A 25172-nucleotide genomic window follows, 5' to 3' on the forward strand; every position below is an offset into this window, starting at 1 on the left:
GTAAAACAACAAAAGATACTCAAGTTACTTTAATTCTTAATTGTGTAAGACATTACTTAATGAACCTGACATGGGGAATGTTAGTCCTGCACCGTGACCGTGGAATATATTTATTTTATGAAAAAAAATAAAGTCTAGCCGGCTCAAGCTAGCTCTATCTGAAATCAGCATAGGGAAATATTTTTTATTTTAGAGTCAAGAAGGATATTGTGTAATATAAGATTTCAGAGACTAAATGTCTAGCTGTGGTGCAGTGGGTGCAGTGGTCGAAAATAAGGGGGTAACCAGTTCCTGGTGTCATTGAGGTCATCTGTGTTATTTTTGATATTATTCTAATATTAGTGTTATGGGAAGGACCCCTTTCAAACACTATGGTGCCAGCCCAAATCTATCCTCTCGGGGCAGAATGGGTCCCATGTACCCCAAACTCTTTATGCAAACTGGGAGGGTAATCGAAGATCTAGTCGGAGCCACATCATGTTCATGGGGTTGAAGGACGGAAGATGAGGAGGAGGGATTTGTCATGAGAAAGCCTGGTGTTGAATGGACTGCTCATTGATTAGGAATGTACATGACATAATTTATTGTGAATACGAAGTGTGTGATTGTGAAGTGCCTGATTGAGTCACTGGAGGATCACTTACTCTCCCCGCTTCCCCATGAGGGCATCTGCTGAAGGGGCCGTGTCAAACTAAATATCCACTGTCACTCTTCATGGTAATAGCTGCTATTTTACATGTGCATCTGCATCTGATGATCTATTGCTGTGGATGGAGACAAACCTTGTAATTGCATTGAGGAAGGATATCAGGTGTGTCAAATCAAGGATATATGTTGCATAGATATCAACAGCTTTTGAAACGTGCCCCCAGTTGGATTAGCGCCATGTGAATCATATCCTTAGCACAGCCATACTTTCCTGTGATTACGGTAACATTTGTTCTTGGCAGAAGTGTTTGCTGTTGAATATTTCCTGAGAAACAGTTATTTATGATATGGGTGTGTTAATGGTGATATCATAGTGTTGGTGGTGGTATAGTGTTTTGTTGTGGTGATATCATAGTTAGAGCAGTCCCAACTTTAATCCGTGACAAAAAAATAAAAAATCTGGGGTCAATTTTTGTTAATGCTGCAACCAATTTTTGATAAATTGTGCTCACAATTCTGCAAACTTTTAAGCTTTATGTTTTCGTGAATCTCCTAGTTCTCCACTTGTTTGTGTCTTGCGGCAGACATTTTTTCTGATAAAATTATCCACGACTAAATAGCTTTTGAAGTGAATCTGGTGATCACTGTTGTAAACATACAGACACGCACTTTCAGTCAGTAATAATATAACAGTCACTTTCTTTAAAACGAAATCAAGATATTAGTTTCAATTTGCCATTTCTCAAAATGTAAAATGTTTAAGAGATTGTAAATTGTTTTTTCTTTATTCCATATTACACAAACACCTCAATAATTATTATTTACTCCCATACTTTAACATGGACTACGACTGACGTGAAGCTACAATCGCTTTGTGATCGGGGCCATGGGCAACTAAATGGTCGGGTCGTCAGGCTCTGTGACTAGCTGATGCTTATCATATCAGTCACTGGTTTGTGTTGTCCTGACTTGATATCTTATTGCTGCAAATATTGAGCACTAGGATGTAAAACAAGAAACCAACAAAACATTGATCCCAAGAGCATTTAGAAAGTTGTCAGCATTTGTGAGTGAATGAGTGAGTGGTTATTATTTTATGCCAAGTTTAACAATATTCCACAGCTAGGCACACCAAAAATGGGCTTCACACTTTGTACCCATGTGGGGAAAAGAAACCCAGGCCTTGGCCAAATAAGCGAACACTTTAACCACTAGGCTACCTGTCAGCATCTGTAGCTGTTTGTATGATGAAAGAAGATGGATTTTCCCCAGTGGTATTGCCAGAGTACACACATACTCCGGCACTTTGGTAGGTTCCACTGGCATGTGGTGTAAAATCATCAGATATGCCTTCAGACACTATCAGTCCATATCTCAGTAGTGGCAGGCTTTTATCTTTTACAGACCATATTGTACATGTAACAGGATATCTTGTAGTACCCCATCTCAGACAGACAGATACCTTCATGTTGTAGTGGAAACTAGATAGTACCTCCATGTTATCTGTTGCTATGGTGACGGGTTTCCTGTTACAGGAGTGGTGATGGAGGGCTAGGGTTGAGATGGGCATGTTCTTCCATCCATCTGGTGCTGGTCAGCCTGGCTAGTTTGCCGGATGATGAGCGTGAAGATGACAGGGGCAGATAACAGAGTGTCTGTCTGTACCTGAACACTGGCCAGCTCCCTTGGTGATGGAGGGGATGATAACAGGTCATATACACCTAGCTAGTCCATCTGGTGTTTTTGCTTCCTTGTCCTAACCCTAAGGATAACAGGTCATATACACCTACCTAGCCGATCTGGAGTCTTGGGGTCCTTGTCATAACCCGAAAGATAACATGCCATATTCCCCTAGCTAGGCCATCTGGTGTTTTGGCTTCCTTGTCATAACCCTAAAGATAACAGGTCATATACACCTAGCTAGCCCATCTAGTCTTCGGGTCTTTGTCATAACCCTAATGATAACAGGTCATATATACGTAGCTAGTCCATCTGGTGTTTTTGCTTCCTTGTCCTAACCCGAATGATGACAGGTCATATAAACCTAGCAAGCTCATCTAGTCTTCGGGTCTTTGTCATAACCCTAATGATAACAGGTCATATACACCTAGCTAGCCCATCTGGAGTCTTGGGGTCTTTGTCATAACCCTAAGGATAACAGGTCATATATACCTAGCTAGCCCATCTAGCCTTGGGGTCCTTGTCATAAGTGAATGTTTATTTAAGTAACAGTCTGTAACATTACTACAGTTACACCCATTGTTCCCACCCAATCCCCATTTTAGTCGACACAAGATACTAGGCACAACTTCGCCCCTGGAATCTGCACAGGGAGGTTAAAGCCAAATTTCTAACATTAGTGGAAGGAGGGGTTGAGGATGAAGTGTAGACTAGATTACTGAGGTATCTGAAAATGAGTGAGTGAGTGAGTTGGGTTTAACACCACTTTTAACAGTATTCCAGTTATATCATGGTGTGTCAGCTTAATGTGGGAGGAAAGCCCGAAGCGATGCAGGTCTCAGACTTTTACCACTTCGGTGAAACTCACGAGCACGGCTATGGTGCTGACAAATCTAGAAACGGCTGCAAACCATGTTTTGAACCCACAATCATAGGTTTCTGGCGTGCCCGACCTGTGAAGATCCGGGGTAGAATAGGTCTTCCGCAACCCATGCTTGCCGTAAAAGGCGACTTTGCTTGTCGTAAATGGCGACTAATGGGATCGGGTGGTCCGGCTCGCTGACTTGGTTGATGCATGTCATCGATCCCAATTGCGTGGATCAATGCCTGTGATATCAATCACTGGATTTTCTGGCCCAGACTCGATTATTTACAGACCGCCGTCATATAGCTGGAATATTGCTGAGTGCGGCGTAAAACAACCAACCAACCAACCAACCAATCTGGTGTGCCTAAGGGACGCAACTCTGCACAGCAAATCGCTGCGCCTTAGACGACTGGGCCCTCTTGCCCCCCCTGAAAATGAAGAACTTGCATGGGCTGTATTGAAAATACTTGTTTCAGGGTCTCTCTAGATGAATAGAGAATAGAGAAGCTCTTGGAGGGAAGGGAGTGAAAGAAATGTTATTAATAGGCTTGATTGGAAGGATGAGTGGGAAGAGCCAATGGTGGATGGAATGTGTGTGGAGGAAGGGCAATACTGAAAATGTAGACTAGCTTAAAAGTCCATGAAATAAAGTGTATGTGTAAGGCTGAATAAAAATAATTTTAATAGGGAACCACCGAGTATTAAGGTTTCACTTTAGTCTTTTAATTTCTAGAGCTGAGAAGGGGATGAGTATATTTTGATGGAGCTGAGAAGGGAATGAGTATAGGTTAATAGAGCTGAGAATGGGATGAGTATTGGCTGATGGAGCTGAGAATGGGATGAGTATTGGCTGATGGAGCTGAGAAGGGGATGAGTATAGGTTGATGGAGCTGAGAAGGGGATGAGTATAGGTTGATGGAGCTGAGAAGGGGATGAGTATTGGCTGATGGAGCTGAGAAGGGGATGAGTATTGGTAGATGGAGCTGAGAAGGGGATGAGTATTGGCTGATGGAGCTGAGAAGGGGATGAGTATTGGTTGATGGAGCTGAGATGGGGATGAGTATTGGTTGATGGAGCTGAGAAGGGAATGAGTATAGGCTGATGGGGCTGAGAAGGGGATGAGTATTGGTTGATGGAGCTGAGATGGGGATGAGTATTGGTTGATGGAGCTGAGAAGGGAATGAGTATAGGCTGATGGGGCTGAGAAGGGGATGAGTATAGGTTGATAGAAGTGAAAATGGGATGAGTACATAGGCTAATTGAGCTGAGAAGGGGATGAATATAGGCTAATTGAGCTGAGAAGGGGATGAGTATTGGCTGATGGAGCTGAGAGGGGGATGAGTATAGGTTGATGGAGCTGAGAAGGGGATGAGTATAGGCTGATGGAGCTGAGAAGGGGATGAGTATTGGTTGATGGAGCTGAGAAGGGGATGAGTATAGGCTGATGGAGCAGAGACGGGGATGAGTATTGGGGTGATTGTTGTATCTGCTCCAGGGTCTGTCGGGTCTGGGAGATGGACAGAGTAGCTCTATGGCTGGTGGTAGAGTAGCCTGCAGTATCACTGCTATCTGTTCAATATGATGACCCCGACATCCACACCATGTTACTGTGTACACAAGGAGGGGACAATTAGGGATGAAGATACCCAACACAGCTAATGTAATGACCCATGGCCGTCTCTGCCATGTAAACAGCTGAGGCATGGCTATAATGAACTGAGGAATGAAGAGGTGTTTATGTGCATCAGTTCCTTCATAAAGTTAGCCTGCGACCCCTGACCTTACAGGCCACGTTAACTACCTGCCTCAGCAGTCTGGCTGTAGGTGTGGTGAGGTGTGAAGGGGGTGAGCTGCCCCGTGGAGTTTCAACTGACCATTGGTCTTGGGGTCATGTTTACTCCAGTGTTGACTCAGCTGCCGCTAATAATGTCAGAGTCTGGAAACATTGATGGAGCTGATTGAATCGAGATGTGGAGGCTGTGGCAGAGTTGACATTGTTTTGATATGGCTCACTGTTCTCCCATAAAGTTTCCCTTTATGCTTGTAGTGATTGATGATGAAAAATATTTTCAGGATTTTGAAAAATTGTATTGGTTTTCATGGTGTTAATGGCTGGCCCTTAACAGAGACCTATTACCAATATCTCATCTCTGGTGTTCAGGTATTCTTTGAGACACTTTATGAAGTTTACTTTTGATACTTAATTTTCAAAGTTGGTTCCTGTTCATAATCAAACTTGTAGGGAAGCTGGTAGTCCAGTGGTCGAAGGGTTCATTTGTCACATCTAAGACCCGGGTTCAATTCCCCAAATGGGTACAATGTGGGAAGTCCATTTGCTGGTGTCAACTACACTCACTCTCCAACTCATGGTATGTACAGGGATTAGTTGCTTCGAAAACTTACGTATTGTATCTGCGGAACATCTGTGTTCTACACGGAACATCTGTAGAAACATGTTTTAACAATGGACTGAAATTAAGGATTCAAGTAAAGGCTTCTTTCTACCTGTTGAACATTAAAGATTAAAAGGGGGAAAATGCAAGGCTCCTTGGACCAACCGACTGGATTCAAACTCACTTGTTCTAGGATTAGTTGCTTCAAAAACTTGAAGATTATGTCTGCTGCTCTGCAGACGCATACTGTATTGGATCTGACTTGAAATCATAGAAGTCAAAGGATATGCATGTTAAACATGAAAGATTGAAAGGAAAAATGTCAAGGCCCTTTACACCTCAGACAGCCGCAATACACATTACACATCATCTCCCACGGAAAGTAATTGATTAATGAGTGCAAGCGGATACACCAAGCATGGCATTATCGCTGCCTAGTATGTATAGCTGACCATACCCAGTAACAGTGGCACCACTTAGCACCAAGCTGTGTATGAGGGTCTTGATGGGGGGGATCAGAATGGCATTACGGCCTGCCTAGTATGTATAGCTGACCATACCCAGTAACAGTCGCACCACTTAGCACCAAGCTGTGTATGAGGGTCTTGATGGGGGGATCAGAATGGCATTACGGCCTGCCTAGTATGTATAGCTGACCATACCCACTAACTGTGGCACCACTTAGCACAAAGCTGTGTATGAGGGTCTTGATTGGGGGATCAGCATGGCATTATCGCTGCCTAGTATGTATAGCTGACCATACCCACTAACAGTCGCACCACTTAGCACCAAGCTGTGTATGAGGGTCTTGATGGGGGGATCAGAAGGCATTATGGCCTGCCTAGTATGTATAGCTGACCATACCCACTAACAGTGGCACCACTTAGCACCAAGCTGTGTATGAGGGTCTTGATGTGGGGATCAGAAGGCATTATGGCCACCACTACATATTGTAGAATATGTTTTTTGAAGTCATATTTGTAATGAAAATTGTTGAACACAGCAATGATTTTCCTTTATTTTGAGATTTTGTAAATAAAATTCACAAGGTGTTTTTTTTTCGTGTTCTGTAACTTGTCCTTTCTTCTTCTTTTACGATTAGCAATAAACTTCTGTTTTATGCTGAGCTCAGCATTTCATCATCACGATGCTGAACTGTTACAGTAAAATTTGGACCTACACTTACGATAGTGTCTTTCAGTCGATTATGCTAGAGCGTAAAACCTTTCTCAGCGATAGAAACTAACAGTTTTTGTCCAGTAGTCCTTATGAAGATAACATATAGCAAAACCCTTAAAAAGGGAAATTTCTACCAGTCCTTATGATACCTTAACTATTGTTTGGCAGGACTACAGGACTAGTGCCAGTTTCTACCACTGCTTCACAACTTTCATATGCTTTGTCCTGACTGCAGGAAGAGAAAGCAGAGAGGCAGAAAATTTGATTTGTGTCGGAACTAGTAATGAGTGTGTGAAGTCTATTGGCGCTGACCCTGTGTGTGTGTGTGTGTGTGTGTGTGTGTGTGTGTGTGTGTGTGTGTGTGTGTGTGTGTGTGTGTGTGTGTGTGTGTGTGTGTGTGTGTGTGTGTGTGTGTGTGTGTGTGTGTGTGTCTGACCTGCCCCTGGATCTGTTGAATCTTCACCCCATTTCAGAAGGGTAATGTGTTGCTGTTTGGGCTTTGAGAGGCAGTAAACTTGACAAGAAATAAATGTCAGTTCAGTGTGTGTGATAGGTTCTGTGAATTTTGTTTGTTTGTTGTTTAACGCTGCACTCAGCAATAGTCCAGTTATATGACGGCGTTCTGTGAATAATCAAGTCTGGACCAGACAATCCAGTGATTGACATCATAAGCATCGTTCCACGCAATTGGGATACGATGACTTGCATCAACCAAGTCAGCGAACCTGACCACCCGATCTCTGTTAATCACCTCTTACGACAAGCAGAGTCGTCTTTTACAGCAAGCATGGGTTGCTGAAGATCTATTCTACCCCGGATCTTCACGTGTCGGTTCTGTGAATGAAAATAAATTGATACAAGTTACAAAGGGCTGTCTACACTTAGATTTAGTACCAACTGGTATCAATATGAAGTTATGGGGGAGGTTGGGTAGCCTCCTGATTGATGTGTTTGCTTGAAATGTGAATGCCATTGTACAATGTGTAATATACCTGCCATGATATTGCTGGAATATTGCTTAAAGCAGTGTAAAACCATACTCACTCACTATTGAATTCTGAACACTCTCATGTCATTTCTTGCAACATTTTCTGTTAGAGAGGATTCTGTTTACTTTTTAGGCAGTGCTGTAGTATTTGCAGGGGTAGAAACTAATAGTTTTCGTCCACTAGTCCTTATGATGATAACATTTAACACAACCCTTTAAAAGGGCAAATTTCTACAAGTCCTTATGATACCTTTACCATTGGGCAGTTTGGCAAGGATTACAGGACTAGTGCCAAATTCTAACGCTGATTTGTGATTGAAAATTATCTCTAGACAGCAACATACACTGTGATATTATTGAAGTTCTGTTCAAAGCAGTGTTGGGCTCCATTAGCTCACTTTCCCTTACAAAAAGAACGTAGTAGATGAGTGTATATTTTGTCACTTGAAACCTGTGTACAACTTGGAGGGTGAATCCTGTTAATGTTTTCAGTGCTGATAGAATTCTCCCCGATTTTTAATGAATGTTCAACAAAGGGCGCTTTATGATCAAACCAATCCTTGTAAATTGTGAACTATCTGAAAATAGATCTTGCTGAAATATTGTTTAGACGATCAAAATCAGTCTGTCGGGGTTTAAGTATGTGGTAGATTCTACACCTAGCTCAGAAATATGAGAAATAGATCCCTCAAATGACCTCTTCGGTAACCCCAAACATTGCCGCTACAAATGGCGTCACAGAGATATAATGATAGCATATATCACAGCCTCACTGCCGATTCACAGGCCACTGTTTTAATCTATTTCCAGAGAATTTTCACTAAAATATCCCTCAAACAATAACCTCCTTGTGTTGAATTTAAAACAGGTCTTGACAGTGTTGATAAAATTGGGTTCTTGGAGGAGACGTTAATCACAGCGATCACCCCGTTCGTCTGGACCCTTATCAGTGTGTTTTCCAAGCAAAGTAATTTCAAGTTCCAATTGTTATTTCGTCAGTTGTGTGGTAACTGAGGATGTTACAGGTTTCATTTATTGCAAGCTCTGGTTTGAATGTTAGATATTCAGGAATGGTCATGATGGATGAAGCAAGATTCGACAATCGGGCATTACCTGTATTGGATAACTGTGTGAGGTAAAGCAATCTTGGGTTCAAGGCTTCAATTAAGTCTTGTATTTTGCAAGAATCACAGGAAGGCACTACCCATAAAGATTGAGGTGAACGATTGAAACTGTCCCACCTGAGTTTGTATTGTCGGAAAATATAATCGGAAATTCAGAATCAGAATAAGAATTTTCCATTGTTGAGTTGACGTGACTTTGGATTTCAATAGGCATATTATTGATTTTCCTAAATGTGGATATTCTGAAGAATTAACATGGTTTGATGGTGAAGTACCTTGACATGTACCAACCGATATCAGCTGCTTGAATGAATGAAACAGGAAGTGTTTTGTATCTTGCGGATTTTAGATGCATATAGAGTTGTTGACTGTTTGTGTATTTGAGGCACAGACAGTGTGGTTGGCTTACTATAAACTGTTGATGCTCTCAAGTCCAATGGTGATGCAACTGCTCTCTGTGAAAGTCTTACTTTACAGAGATAACACCACCACCGCTACTATTTGCTGACAATGTGTGAAGTCTTGTTAGAGCTAATTGACAAACCTGTGAAGGCGTTCTGGAATTTATACATCAAATTTGTCAGCCCCTGAAACAACTTGCACCTTATCCGTTAGCAAAGAATATTTCACAGTAGACCTCGTCCCTATCAACAGCAAAGAAACCGAAGTTGGAAACTTAGCTTCTCTGGGATAGATTCAACAGTGACAGTTCTTTGTATTGCTGTGTAAGACACACCATGTTATCATGCCTTACCACAGTCATAACATCAACTTGCTGGATAACACCCCTCTTCTTCCATCTGTGTGAAATTTAATTTCAAGATATTTTCTCCGACTCGAAACAATATCTGATATGCTGAAGGGATCGGACGGATAACACAGAATCCAGCTATGCATCATCACGGACTCAGGCGGAGTTGAATTTGAGTTGATGCAGGTGAATTGATATGAGAGGAAACTAGCTGAGTGCTGCATTATTATAGCTGTAGGCGTGTTGCCAGTGAATTGTTAGCATCTAAGGATGCGGATCCGACTCAGGAGCTATGTTTATAAGGTTGCAGAGGAGCAGGCCAAATCAGGCTGCTGTAAATGTCCGTGCTTCTCAGACATGGCCAAACACAAACAGGTATGTCGTTTTAAACCATGCTTTCTGACAGTTTTATTGAATATGTTGAAATAGCTATTTAAGATGGTTGAATGTTGGTTTATATTTAATTTGATTAATGGAATGTGATCCGCTTTTACAGACAGACCGTCTGTGTTGAGTGTCGGCAGGAAAGGTGTGGGGCCAGTGTATTTTGGTCTTTGTGGAATGACGGGGCATTGTATAGCTGTTATGTCATTGAAGTGGTTTTTGACATTTTCATCTATTTTGTTTCATATTTAAAATATTTGAATTTGTGTGTGCAGGGTTAGAAATTGGCACTAGTCCTATAGTCCTTGCTAAACTGCCCAATAGTAAAGGTATCCTAAGGACTAGTAGAATTTTGACATTTTTAAAGGCATGATATGCTATCATTATAAGGACTAGTGGACTGAAACCGTTAGATTCTACAGCTGGTGTGAATAACATGGTACTAATGTTATTGCCTTTGGTTAATCTTTGATAGTCGTGAAACAGTTGTTAAGACAAAGTCAATCTATCACACAAATTAAATTTTCCGAGATGTCCAAGATTCAAATGTTCAACCGGTGTCACATCATTCACTGTTGACACTATTTAGAGAGTTCAATCTTGTCAGGTTAAAATGGGGATGAACCTGGTTTTTTATGAATTTATTCATATTAAAAATGAAGGTCTGAAATCTATAATTACCTCAAAATTAAAAAAGCTGCAGGTTTAACCCCTCACTCACTCTAACACTGATGTTATTCAATACATAATAGTTTTCATTAACCCTGTTTATGTCAACAATAAGTAATTAGAGACACAGTAAAGTTCCAATTAGCCAGACAGTACCGTTCCTGCAAATCATCCAAATAATCAGCTGTCCAATAACAATTATGCTTACAGCGTCCAGATTAACAAAGTTTCGCTGGATACAGGTTCTACCTGATCAGACCATGTTTAGTGGTCCAGTGTTCAAAATTTAAAGCTTAAAAATCAAGGGATCCTTGTTGTAGCTCTTAGTTAAAAAGTAATCATTTAAGGGGTCCCTAGATTCGAACCAGATCAGATCATGTTTAGTGGTGCGGTGTTCAAAATTTAAAGCTTAAAAATCAAGGTACCCTTGTTGTAGCTCTTAGTTAAAAAGTAATCTTTTAAGGGGTCCCTAGATTCGAATCAGATCATGTTTAGTACTACAGTGTTCAAAATTTAAAGCTTAAAAATCAAGGGATCCTTGTTGTAGCTCTTAGTTATAAAGTAATCATTTAAGGGGTCCCTAGATTCGAACCAGATCATGTTTAGTACTACAGTGTTCAAAATTTAAAGCTTAAAAATCAAGGGATCTTGTCGTAGCCCTTAGTTAAAAAGTAATCATTTAGGGGTCCCTAGATTCGAACCAGAACAGATCATGTTTAGTGGTCCAGTGTTTGAGATTAAGGTCCTTGTGATAACCCTTATGTCGAGAGGTAAAGATTTAAGGGGTCCCTAGGTTCAAATAAGATCACACCATGTAGGGTAGTGTAGATAATGAGCTTGTTAGGGTAATGAAGATATAGTATCGAATAAGGAAACATAAACACAGACTACAGAGGGCATGTGGCGGAGGCCGAGTCTATGAATAAGTGGACTAAGAATATCTTGGTTACACTTGCAAAAGTCTCTAACACAATAATTATTAGTTGAAATCATAAGTTCCAGATTAGGTAAATAATAAGAACAAGTTGTCTGTGTAAGAGATTGGCGTCCTTGTCCTGTCCACATATCTAGACTTGCCTACTAGGAGGATAGAATTACTACACATCCATGGACTTTTCTTTCAGTACAGCCTTGGAGCAAGGCTATGTCTCAGGCCGGAACTGATGACTGTATCAGTGAGCTGGGTGGAACTGTCTAGGCTTGTTGTTCTAAGATTGGCCTTGCTCCAAGGCTGTACTGAAAGAATATTTCATAGATGTGTAGTAATTCTATCTTCCTTGTAGACAAGTCTAGATAGTCTAAGGACTCCAGTCTTTGATAGGGACAACTTGTTCTTATTATTAAATAATCTAGAACTTATGATTTAAACTAATAATTATTGTGTTAGAGACTTTTGCAAGTCTATTCTAAGATTTCTACACAGTTTTCTGCTTGTCAGAGATTATGTTGTCTGTATGTCGTCTTTTGTAACAGATTGGTTAATATTCACTATCAGTATGTCATATTGGTGCTTTGTGTGGGTTCTGACGTCAATGTTAATATGTCAAGTGTCTGTAGGTTAATATATACTATCAATATGTCATATTGGTGCTTTATGTGGGTTCTGACGTCACTGTCAGTATGTCAAGTGTCTGTAGTGTCAGAAGCTGTACACGGCTCCTATCTGACATATTGACAGTAAAGCTGGTCAGTGAATATGAATCATTTGTTACAAAAGACAACATAGGCCTAAACTCAACGTCATTGGGTAGCCTAGTGGTTAATGCGTTTGCTCGTCAAGCTGAAGGCCTGGGTTTGAATCCCCACATGGGTACAATGTGTGAAGCCCATCCCTAGTGTTACCCTGCTATATCAGTTGTGAGATAAAAGGCTGGCAGACAGAATATATTAAAAACTTAAATGACTAAAAAGTGACAGATTGATCATTATTAGATTGATTAGGTTTTGGAACAGACTTGGGGGGCACGGGTGGCCCAGTCGTCCAAGGCGCCACGATTTGTTGTGCAGAGTTGCGTCCCTTGGGCACGCCAGAAACCTATGATTGTGGGTTCGAATCCCAGTTCATCCTGATTATGTTTCCAGGTTTGTCAGCACCATACCCGTGCTCGTGGGTTTCACCGAAGTGGTAAACGTCTGAGACCTGAATCACTTCGGGCTTTCCTCCCACATTAAGCTGACACGCCGTGATATAATTGGAATACTGTTAAAAGCGGCGTTAAACCAAACTCACTCACTCACTCACTCACTCACTCACTTGAACAGACTTGTGAGTTCTGTGTGTTGATGAAATACATTTTGAACATTCTGTAGAAGTTCAAAATTGGATGTTCTGGTTGTTTCCACTAATGCTATTACTCCCATGAAGATGTATGTAGGTCCTGAGGGAAATTCCATGATGGTGATGGTGTTTCCTGGCACAAGGACTGCGTATACACGGGGGAGTCCAGATGATCTGAATCAGGCAGCAGTGGATCATTCCCGGAAGTCACGGGGCAGTAGGCCACTAGGTAGCCCATTTAGATGGCTTTATTGGAGGAACACTTGGATTTATTCGTGTATTGATTGGCAATGGCAATTTATTTTGTGCATAGATTGAAAGAAACTGTCTAGATTGTCACTCGGCCTGTTGCCCAATATCGAGTTAAAGAGCATTTGGTCTACATTAATCAGATGCTTGATACAATCTATGGGTACGGAGTTGCCAAGGAGCCTGAATATACAGTGTTGCCTCCCTTTGGCATGCCAGAATCCTATGATTTGGATTTGAATCTAAGATTCTCCCTGATTGTGTTTCTAGGTTTGTCAGCACCATACCATTCCTTGGGTTCCACCAAAGTGGTAAACGTCCAAGACTGGCATCACTTTAGGCCTTGTTCCAACATCAAGTTGACCCGTCGTGATATAACTGGAATACTCACTCCCTCCCTTATGTTTGATACAGTGATATGTCTGTAACTTTGAACTATTTTACTGTCTTACTTCATCTACCCCGCTTATGTACCTGTGCATGAGTTAAGTATTAATATTCATCTTGTGATTAAGATACGAATGTAACTTAAATTCCTCATGTTAGACAAACCAACAGCTTGTTACATAATGTCCCATCGCAAAGGACTATGGATTTACTGTTGAAAGTGCCATTTTACCAATTCACTCACTCACTCACTCACTCACTCACTCACTCACTCACTCACTCACTCTATAGCCCTGATGAACTAGCCATACTTTTATCTCTTCTGTACCTCTTTACCTACCCACCATATCAGAATTTCTTTCAGCTGCCATGTTTAAGAGTTGGAAGTGTCACAATGACAAACCAAACAAAATGCAGTGTTAGAAATTGAAATTGAAGATGACCCTGAAGTCCTCAAGTTTTTCTACTGTTGTATTTGAATCTAGGTTCCCCGAAATCTGCAGATTTTAACATCAGCATTATGACAAGGATCTCTGGCAACACTGAAATATGCAGTTCCTACCAATACACAACTGATCAGTTGCCAGATACAAACCCAGCTGGACTTGGCAATAATTATTAGTTTAAATCATAATAAATGATAATAGAAGACCCTATAAGAGACCGTCGTCCCTACTGTCCGCATATCTAGACTTGCCTATTATAAGGATACATTTACCATACACCCATGGACTTATCATTCAGCAAGGCTAAGACCCAAGCTGCAACCTCCCTAGCTGTTTGGTGCACCACCTAGACTGGCAGATGGAGGATGTCGGGATGAGATGGAGAGACAGACAGCGTGGGGCTTGTTGTGTCTGCATCTCACTGAATCATACCTGTAGGGGTATGGTTAGGCCCTAGCTGTCACATGATCGAGCTCTCTGATTGCATGGCTAGTTGCCGTCCTGTGGAAACTTGTACAAGTGGCTTGGCAGGCGTGATGGACATTGTGACGTCACAAGGTTTAATGTTAGTGTCACTTGTTGGACGCGTTAATGTGTCAATCTTTGCACTCTGGAATTATTCTAAAAGACAAGATAGACAGAATATATATAGTAGGTGGAGGATTAACAGTTACTGTTAATCCTCTACTGTTAATCCTACTGTTAATCCTCCAACTACTAGATATATTCTGTACTATGTCCCTCATTCAGTCTTGCTTGACAACAGTATAAGGATCTACACCGAAATGTCGCTTTTCACAGTATTAAAGAAGTTGTTATCCATAAAATTGTGTCTATCTTGTCATCCGTCAACTTCTAAGGAATGCCTATCAAACAGAGCCTGTGGGTGGTCCCTGGATCAATCTGATTGTCGTTGAAAATAAGATTGTTACTTGTTGGGGATCCTATGGATAAATTTGTTACATGTGTCAAGAGTGAAGTGTACAGGTTTTTGTCACCAGAATATCCCTAGAAAACCTCAAGAACCCTGATCTCCCCTTAATCCTTACACTTTGGTGGCTTAACTCTGAATGATTCTCATGACCTACGTCACGTAGAGTTCCGCTTGTGAAAACAAACAAGCTTTAAACATGACACTGCAGATATAAGTTTCCCTAGAATTTAGTAAACTGAAACACCTATAAGGAAAACAAATACCTTCCTAATTTCTATGAAAAAAAGTTGTCAAGTTCAAATCTGTCTGAAAATGTCTGTCACAAGGAAAGGAATGTGGAATTGCCTAGTTGACCACGTGTAAAGACAGAGGGACCATCCCCATAAGGGAAAAATGATTTTATCCTAGAGCTTTCTATAATGGCTTTGCTAAAGAAATATCACATAAGTTTCTAAGTGTCAGATTTTTCTGGACTTCACATTTCTTCCTAATAAAAGTAAAGATTTAAGACAGAATCAGTGGTCATTAAATTATCGCTTCAGGTCATATGGACAATTATTGTTTTGAGACATTCCCCATGTTTGGTGACAGACAAGGATATTGGTTGCCGATCAGGATGAATGTAGCCAAGTTATAGTCAATACAACACAAGGGACAACAGCCACTTCCTTGTACATGTCAGCATCAATCACCCTCCCAGTGTATTGTTGACAGGACAACATTCAGTTGTCTCCCCTGCAGGTGACCATGACACAGGCAGACTTGAATCAGTGTGTCTGTTTGGGCCAGTAAAATATGACTTGAACTGGGAATTTTAAATGTTGCCCTTTCCTGGGAATGACATGAATAGTGTTGAAATATTTAAGGCTAGACGTTTAAAGTACTGGTTTCACATACTTTTTAGTCTGTTGTTATTTTACAGAAAACAAACCATGAACTGGAAATAATGGAAACTTGTTACCTTATATTTCATTATGTAGAGTTCCATCAGAGTTTTTACCTCAGGGTTCCATCAGGGTCCAGAAAACCCACAATAACAAATTTCAAGGGGTCCTTACCGGAAACGGGACTGCCTCTGTGGTCTAGTGGTAGAGTAGAGCAGAAGGGCCATTGTTAGATCCCTGTCCGCATCATACCAAAAGAGGGGGCACGGGTGGCCCAGTCGGGTAAGGCGCCATGATTCGCTGTGCAGAGTTGCGTCCTTTGGGCATGCCAGAAACCTATGATTGTGGTTTCGAATCCCGGTTCACCCCGATTATGTTTCTAGGTTTGTCAGCACCATACCCGTGCTTGTGGGTTTCACGGAAGTGGTAAACGTCTGAGACCTGCATCACTTCGGGCTTTCCTCCAACATTAAGCTTACACGCCGCGATACAACTGGAATACTGTTAAAAGCGGCGTTAAACCCAACTCACTCACTCATACCAAAAGATAGTTCTTGCTGTTACCCTGCTTGGCGCTTGGCAAGATTTTGAAAGAATGAATATTACTGTACTGTAAGATATAATAATTAATTTAATTACAGGAATATGTCTTGTTAAGAATTTCGTAGAATAAATATTACATATTGTATATTTTTCTGTGCCCATTCTATACATTTGCGGACACTGGACGCACATTTCCGGGTTCTATAAAACCCTGGTTACAATGTGACCGTGTTTGTTTTCTTCCCCAAAGAAAGGCTATTTATTTAACAAAAACTGAACCCCAAAAAGGGGGGTGGGTATTTATACTATTATATTAAAAATTATACGGAACTTGGAACAGTGCATTGATAAATGTAGTCATTGATTTTTTCATGTAGCTTTGTCATGCTGCCTTCAGATATTTTTGGCATAACAATCCGTGAAACAAGTAATTAAATTAGTCTTGCCTTAACTTGGCCAGGTAAAATGATAACAAAAGCATTAATTTCACCATGTTTCTTGTTGTTTTACCTGAATAAACATGAGCAATACTTCCTGTTTCTATTTATAACTTAGTCATCCTACTCTTATTTTTTTTAGAAATTGGTTAGTTATTGGTGAATTGATTCATTTCTTATAGTGTTGTAAGTGAAAAATAGAAATCTCCACTTGCAAATGAAGGTCTAAAGATGTGATTTTAATGTACTTTATTCAGTGTTTTGAAATTAAGCAAGCCAGATTTTGAAATTACAACCATCAGTTACGTCTTACTGCTATAAACGTAAGGTTTTTGCAGGGACACTCCTTCTGTTGGTCCTGATGACCCTGATGGCCAATATGGTAGAATACGGATGGTAGAATATTCAGGGTGGACTTATAAGTCCCCAAGTACACAATGGTTGTTAGGCCACCTCCGTGGTCCAAGGGATTGAGCATCTGTCCAGGGAGCAGAGGGTATGGGGTTTGATGTACCAAAAGATGTTTATATGGTACTTTTTGTTACCCTGCCCATGATTCAACATTAATGGGATAAAACAAGGACTACTTGGTCAGCTTGGAGTCAGTATTCATGTTAACACTGTGCCATGGTTACTAATCTCCCCGGGCTAGCACTATTAAACTGAGTCTGTTCCAGTATAAGCAGCTAAGACCTGGGTTTGGTTCCCGACATGGGTACAATGTGTGAAGTCCATTTCTGGTGTCCCCTGCCTTGATGTTGCTGGAAAATTGCTAAAAGCGGCGTAAGACCATACTCACTCACTGACTCATCGTGCCCCGATGACCTTTTTTGGTGCTCATGGTCTCAGTCACTGGTTTGTCTGGTCCAGATTTGATTATTTTCACAGTAACGCTGCAGTGATGTGGCACTGGAATTCTGTTGCCTGTGGTGTTAAACGACATTTACACTCACACTATTATTAAGCTAAAGATTAATCCTTGTTTGTGAACGTGGTGCACTTGTCAGGTTGAACATGGCAACATTTGAGTTGACGTAAACAGTCTGTGGCTCTATACACGAACCCAGATGGAAAATAGATCTGTCATAGCAACTAGTTTACTCAGTGGCTGTCATTATTTTCCTGCATAGCTGCATGATAAGAAAGCAAAGTACAAAATAAGAAAGCCATGGACTTCGATGGATCTACAGTAAAAACCTTATCTTGGAGGGTAAGTGCAAATCACTTGGTGACTTGGAGTGAAATATGACATGACTATCCTTGCTTTGTATGTGAAAAAACCCAGAGAGCTTTAAGTGCATGACTTTAGTACACTTTGCATTGTGGGTATAGTCACTGCAAACAAAATCCCCATTTGTCAACTGTTTTCACCCGTGAAGATCCCGGTTAGAATAGGTCTTCAGCAACCCATGCTTGGCATAAGAGGCGACTATGTTGTCGTCAGAGGCAACTAATGGGATCATGTGGTCAGGTTTGCTGACTTGGTTGAGGCATGTCATCGTATCCCAAATGCATTGATCAATGCTCATGATATCAATCACTGGATTTTGCACACCCAGATATAGACTAGCAGAAATATGAGAAGATTTTTCACACTATAAACTTATTCATTGGGTTGAGTAAGAGTCGACAGAGCAATTTGGAAAATGACAAGCAAGCAAGCTAATGATTGCATATTATCTTTTTCTGAATACATTGTCAACTTGTACTCAACCCAGCAAATAGTTTACGTGTGCAACATATGCTCTTATTTCTGCTAGTCGATGTTTTAGTGTGCAGAATATCGAAATAGCAGACACATTTCTACGTTTTTGAACATGCATTAGCTTTTTTCATTGGTAGGCCTGTAGCTAAGAATTTGAGGAGGAAGTGAAATACGAGTATGAATTGTGGATGCAATATTCATAGCACAGAGACTTATATTTGGGAGTTGTTTATTTCTTATATGAGATATCAACATTATTTACAGCCTCTTTAAGGATGATGATACACGTATAAGCTATGAAAATGTTTACCTATATTTTAATAATGATGACACCCTCAAAAGAATCTGACCTAGGCAATGTTGGGCACGTCCCGCATATTCTCACAATCCTCACGTCAATTACCTGCATCTTTTCTAGCAGTACCGATTGTCATATCTCTACCACTTTTGGATGCGATTGTTTGGCCATTGTGTCTTTTTGCGTTGCCCAACTACATCTATGGGGAACAACTTACGACACTTTCAAACGTTTTTTTTTCGTCCAATAATCAACGTAATCAATTTGCGAGCGCATGTTCGAATTTTCAGAAATGACCTGATGATAGAACAATGTTCTTTACAATTTATCGCATAGCTATCTTATATAAACTATATCAACTGCTCAAACTAAGTGCTTAATTATAAGCAAACATGATTCTTGCCGTATCCAAAGGTTCGTGTTGAAAAGAAGAAAAGAAATTATCCAATGTATTTATTACCATCTCAAATGTCAAAAATGATGTATGTCAAAATAGCAAGTACAAGCAGATATAATCAGGTACTAATCGTTCTCGACTGTTCGTGTTATTATGTGAATTATGTAACAACAACCACGATAGTTATGCCAGTCAGTTCTAGCTGCTGTAACCACGGAAATGGATCTCGCTATGTAGAATGTGGACTACCATTGTGCTGTAATGCAGGTTATGTACCGGTGAAGCTAGATGGGACTATTAATACCTGCTGCAGCAGTGGTGCCTGTAGACTAAAATATGGTAGACTTGCTGTAGGCGCCACTGGCAACTCTTGGAATGTGACTGTAGACTAAAACATGGTAGACTAGCTGTAGGCACTACTGGCAACTCTTGGTATGTGTCTGTAGACTAAAACATGGTAGACTTGCTGTAGGCACCACTGGCAACTCTTGGAATGTGCCTGAAGAATAAAACATGATAGACATGCTGTAGGCGCCACTGGCAAGTTTTGGTACATGCCTGTTGACTAAAACTAGATAGACTTGCTGTAGGCACCACTTGCGATAGGCGCATCTGCCAAGTCTGTTGGTACCAAGCCTGTAGACTGAAAAATGTTACACTTTCAATAGATGCTACTGGTAAGTCTACTGGTATTGTGCCTGTAGACTTATACATGATAGACTTGCTATAGGTGTCCTTAAATCATCATCGTGACAATACAAATTAATTTCCTACCATGAGCATTATTAGAATAATTTAATATGTCCTTCTGTCACATGGCGAGGAGTCCCGCATGGAGTCGAGTCCAGGTTAGAATTGGTCCTCAGCAACCTGCATGCTTCTTGGAAGAAGACGACTAAATGGATCTGGTGGTCATACTCATCAAACCACAACACCATGGGTCGTTGCTCACAATATCAGTCATTGGATTGTCTGGTCCAGGTCACCAGCCACCATAATAAGGCTGAAAAATTGCTGAGTGTGGTGTTAAACAATGCACATGCACAGGCAGACACACATTCATGGTGGGGACTTACTGGGGGAATCCCATTTTGCTTTCTGGTATGTTTGTATTCAGTCATTGTAGCTTGCATTTCTTCAGCGTGTATTTCATATCTTTTGACCCGTGAAGTCTTCAACAACCCATGCTTGCTGTAAAAGCTGACTATGCTTGTCGTAAGAGGCAATTAACAGGATTGTGTTGTCAGGCTCGCTGACTTGGTTGATGCACAGGAGTCCGTATCTAAAAATAGACGCCCTCATGCATATTCGACTTCGGGCTCGCGTGTGGAGATGGTCATGAATATGCATGAGGGCGTCTATTTTTAGATACGGACTCCTGTGGTTGATGCATGTCCTCGTTTCCCAATTGCATGGATCGATGCTCATGATGTCAATCACTGGATTGTATGGTCCAGACTAGATTATTTACAGACCGCCGTCATAAAGCTGGAATATTGTTAAGTGCGGCGTTAAACAACAAATAAACAATAGAAAACATATATTTTACCTACTAATAAATTTGAAAGGTGCTATTAATTCACTCACACTGTTGACATGTGGGTCAGAATACAGGCTCTTGAACACAACATTAAACCCCATTTCACCTCACCTCCCTAAAATCATTGATACAATATCAGTTCAAGGAACATAAAGAATGTCATGAACAGCACCATTAAATTTAATACCATCCAACATTACTCATACGGGAACTACATTGCAAACAAACTATTAGTAATAAAAAACATGACTGATTAGAAATGACACACGACATGTCACATGACAGGAACAGCTAGAAATGAAAGAATGAAGCCAGAGCAAGTCTAGATAGGAAATGCTCTTCCTGTAAGTGGAAGGCTGTGGGTGTCAGCTCTGCTAGTATCTCCCTCCCTCCTACTTTCTCTCCATCCCACTGGGTCCCGTCTGCTTCATGAGTAGCAGACGCACATTTGGCAAACACATTGACTGATAGCTTCCCTCACTCACGCTGCATGGACTTATAAGTCAGGGACTCTGCTGTAGTGAATAGTCCCGGACAGAACAGCCTCAGGTTAAGTGTCAGGACTGTAGAAGAAGCAGACGTAAGAATGGATTTCTGATTGGAAGATTGTTTCTCATTTCTGACACATGGAATAAGATGGAATTAGTGGTTCGAGGATTTTCCTTTGGATTTGTGTGAAATTATTTGACATTGTAGTGTACGTTGAGGTGATCAGAAAACAAGTGTTGTTGATGACGATAAGTGTTGGTATGCGTTCCTAATTGTATCCAATATTACATCAGATAGGAGGTCTGATATCATGTAACATCTGTAGTGCTGTGTGAAATTGTTCCGTTTGTAGTTTGAAGGACTTTAAAAACTTGTATATCATAATAAGTAAGTGGTGAATCACTGTTTAATTAGCTGTAACTCTAACTTTGACAGTCTGCTATTATCTTCTATAGGAAGTAATACTTTATTGTGATCCTTGTGTGAAGGAAAAGCAGAAAAACTGGTCCTAACCGACTTGTTCAGTGAATTATTTGGCATCCTTGTGAGTTGGTTGGGATGTGTTGATGCCTTATCCAGTGTAGGTTGGATGATATAACCTTCACAAGAGTTGGAATTGATTCAACGCTGGCATGAGTGTTATTGTGGTTGTGAGAAGTCAGTAGATGCAGCATCAACAGGTGAGTCAGGCTGAACTGTGAAGGCAGCAGCAGACGCAAGATTCCTGTGAGCAGACGGCATCTGACTTGCAGCAGACTGCTTTCTCATATCACCTGTTTGACTTTTGGTGTGCTACAGACTTTGGAACCATACCTCTACATGAAGAAACAGATTGAAAATGTCATCCTTCGTTAGCACAAGACTTTAATTTGCTGTTACGAGAATCATATTTGATGCTGTCTCACTCCAGATGTATTACTTTTCGTGGTATTCGTGGATTGTCTGTTTCACTTAATATCAACTTGAAACATTCATGGTATTTTGTACCATAAATGTCTTATTGTAACTTGTTAAAAGAGCAGCCTTTCAACAATTCAACTGATACTTTTCCCTGGAAGACCAAGAGCTTGTTTCCACAGTGCTCATTGAGCATTTCCAGACTGGAAGTCAGATGAAAGTCATGTTGTTTTGTGTTCAGTAGTAGTATGTACCACTCTCATGCCTAACTGAGGGCTCCACAGTGCAAGAGTTCAGCGGTTTGTGCCGCCTAACTGTGGACTAACTGATATTACGGTAGTGTGTGGTGTTTGTATAGGATTCCCACAACCCGACACCACCTCATTCTGAAAGGGATACAGTTCTGTGGTTATTGGTCATTCTCACCTGTGTCGTGAAGGATCTCGTGTTTTCTTGAACTATTCCCAAGGTGGTAGCGTTTTGTACCATGGTGACCCAAATGTTGACATTATAGTCACATAACTACTGTTCTGTCTGATTGACTTTCTCCTCTTCTATGTACTGCACATGATAACAAGTATTGAATCATGTCGGCAGGAATTCGTGGATCGTGACACTGGATTGATTTTTTCTGTGATATGATGGTTAAAGTGTCTGACACATACCCAGGAATCCTGATGGTTCTATTTTGTTGTCTGAGAATATAAAACAACGTCTTTGAATGGTTAGGCTGTCCAAACTTAAACACGCCATGGGCAAGAACAAGAAGGAATCGGTGGCGTCGCAACCAAAACGCAAGGTAAATACTACTCTTGTTTCTTAGGTACTGAATAAGGAGAAGCTGTGCTTCTAAGATGATAATACTTCATTAACAGCAGAGGTAATGAATATCTGATTAAAATAATGTTTCTGTAACTTCATGACCTTTTCAGGACCAAAGTTTATTGTTGGATCACGGAAAGATCCCGAGATGCAGTGTTTTATAGGACTGGCATAATTCAGTTATGTTTTGACACATTGCAATACTTTATTCCTTGACTTGAAGATCAATTTGTGCGGTATTGTCTAAAATACTCTACTCAAAAGAAGTTAATGAGAACCTGATTTCTTTCATAATACAATATTTACTAACCATAGTATTATGATAGAATAGGGTGTTCTTTAACTTCTCATATATATACACACACACACGAGTATGATCCAATTGCAGAAGAGAGTGCTCAATACAAAGTGTGTATCATGTGTGTGTGAAACTGAGTTACAAAATGATGTAAAGAAAGTGTATCCAAATCTGTATAAATATAAGTATTTATGAGGAGGGCATGTCAAATGGATTGAAAATGAACAGTAAAATTCTATTATGATGGTATATACAAGTCTATGCTATTTTGAGTGAAATGTCCTGAATATTTTCATGTTCGGCCTTAGTTCATACTTTTGTATTCTTATTTTAGATTGTCATCACTAGTTTGCTTTTTGCGTCCAATGAAATCTGTTTGGGCAGATAATCAAGACTGATTATTCTCTAGCATTGACGTTTCATATACTATTGTGAAACTACTGGTCCGTATATCTGCCCTTGAATAGGTTGAGATAAATCCCTGCAGTATATTGAAAAACACTATATACTTTTTATCCCGTTAAACGCCAACTTACATGTTCATGCTATGAGTCATAAAACTCTACAACTATTACAGTGAGGGATAACCAGAATATAACATGGACTTTAATTTGTGTGTCATCAGAATTAGTTTGACATTATGCGGATCAAACAGGGCTTCTTGCCTTGTTTGATGGCTTGCCAAGTGGATTGTCACTCGCAGTTGTAGGTTAACTTAGGGACTTGTTTGATCCCTTGTCAAGTGGACTGTCACTCGCAGTTGTAGGTTAACTTAGGGACTTGTTTGAACTCAGTGCCTTCAACATTTAATAGAGGAAGCCTCATCAAGAACATTTTCCTTTAACAATTAGTAAAAAACTGCCTGCAGTGAATTCACTTTTTGAACTCAAGGACTTCCTGTTTCTCCTTGTGAGAATTTCTCCAAGCTAATGGGGGAACCTTGTGTCCAATGTTTCATTTAAAGTGCTGTTTTCAACATTTTGGTTGTATTTCTGTTCTAAAGTTTAATAATACCTGTGAATGTTCTACCTCTGTTTCATCCCTGCCATTGATCTTGTAATTTGGCTGTCCTCACACCATAAAATCTTCAGATTTTCAACAGAAGTTACCTTCACTGTTAATGATCCATAAACAGTTATGCTGGAAACAGTAAACCATAAGCCTATTATTGTGGGTTCGAATCCCGTTTCGCACCTATTATGTTTTTGGTTTTGTCAGCACCATACCTGTGCTCGTGGGTTTCACCGAAGTGGTAAATGTCTGAGACCTGCATCACTTTGGGTTTTCCTCCCAAATAAGCTGACACACCATGATATAACTGGAATACTGTTCAACTCATTCATTCATCCAGACAGTTGAAAATGAATTAAAACTGACTCCAAGTCAAGTCAATACTGATTAGGCAAGTCTAGATTGCCTCAGTCCTAGGACACTAGCATTGTTTGGGGTTCTGTTTGTAATTTACTATTAATGTTGTAAATATATATTCTTAAATAAGATAACTGTATTTCTGGGAGTAAATGTGAGTCCATTACTGATTGTGTAGCGTGCTGTAACATAGATGTTGCTTGAAACAATGTTACATAATCACTTTCAAGTGGTATAACATCCGTATCAGCGTACCACCAACTGCACCTCCATTGAACATGTATTTATAGCCAACATTTGCTGTTGGTAATATAAACCGGCAATGTTGGTCCCACCTGGCGCGGGCGCTGGAGTTTTAGTACAGTCGATTGTTTATGATATTGGACTCTGTCGATACTATGACGTGATGTTATGCACGCTCCTACTTGATGACTAATGCTTGCTATCTCCCTCTGAGCATTATGCATTATGCCGTTTCTGGAATACAAATCCTTTGACCAAAAATTGACAGTAATA

The 25172-nt window shown here is 40.4% G+C and overlaps 1 protein-coding gene across 7 annotated transcripts in view; it reads left to right on the forward strand.

The window, feature by feature from the left end:
- LOC139459707 (rap guanine nucleotide exchange factor 1-like) overlaps positions 1-25172 on the forward strand; it is a 129088-nt gene that overhangs the window by 67751 nt on the left and 36165 nt on the right. Inside the window, exon 1 of one of the 7 annotated variants that reach the window (XM_071241353.1) lies at positions 21271-22967. The exons of the other annotated variants lie outside the window; for them this stretch is intronic. Within the exon in view, the coding sequence (XP_071097454.1) occupies positions 22890-22967 (78 nt within the window). The 5' untranslated portion in view covers positions 21271-22889. Of the gene's footprint in view, positions 1-21270; positions 22968-25172 lie in introns of those variants that run through there. 7 annotated transcript variants of the gene reach the window in all.

This window comes from Haliotis cracherodii, unplaced genomic scaffold, assembly GCF_022045235.1.
Source record: "Haliotis cracherodii isolate W230 unplaced genomic scaffold, xgHalCrac1.p SCAF_13, whole genome shotgun sequence".
In the NCBI taxonomy this organism is placed as follows: domain Eukaryota; kingdom Metazoa; phylum Mollusca; class Gastropoda; order Lepetellida; family Haliotidae; genus Haliotis; species Haliotis cracherodii.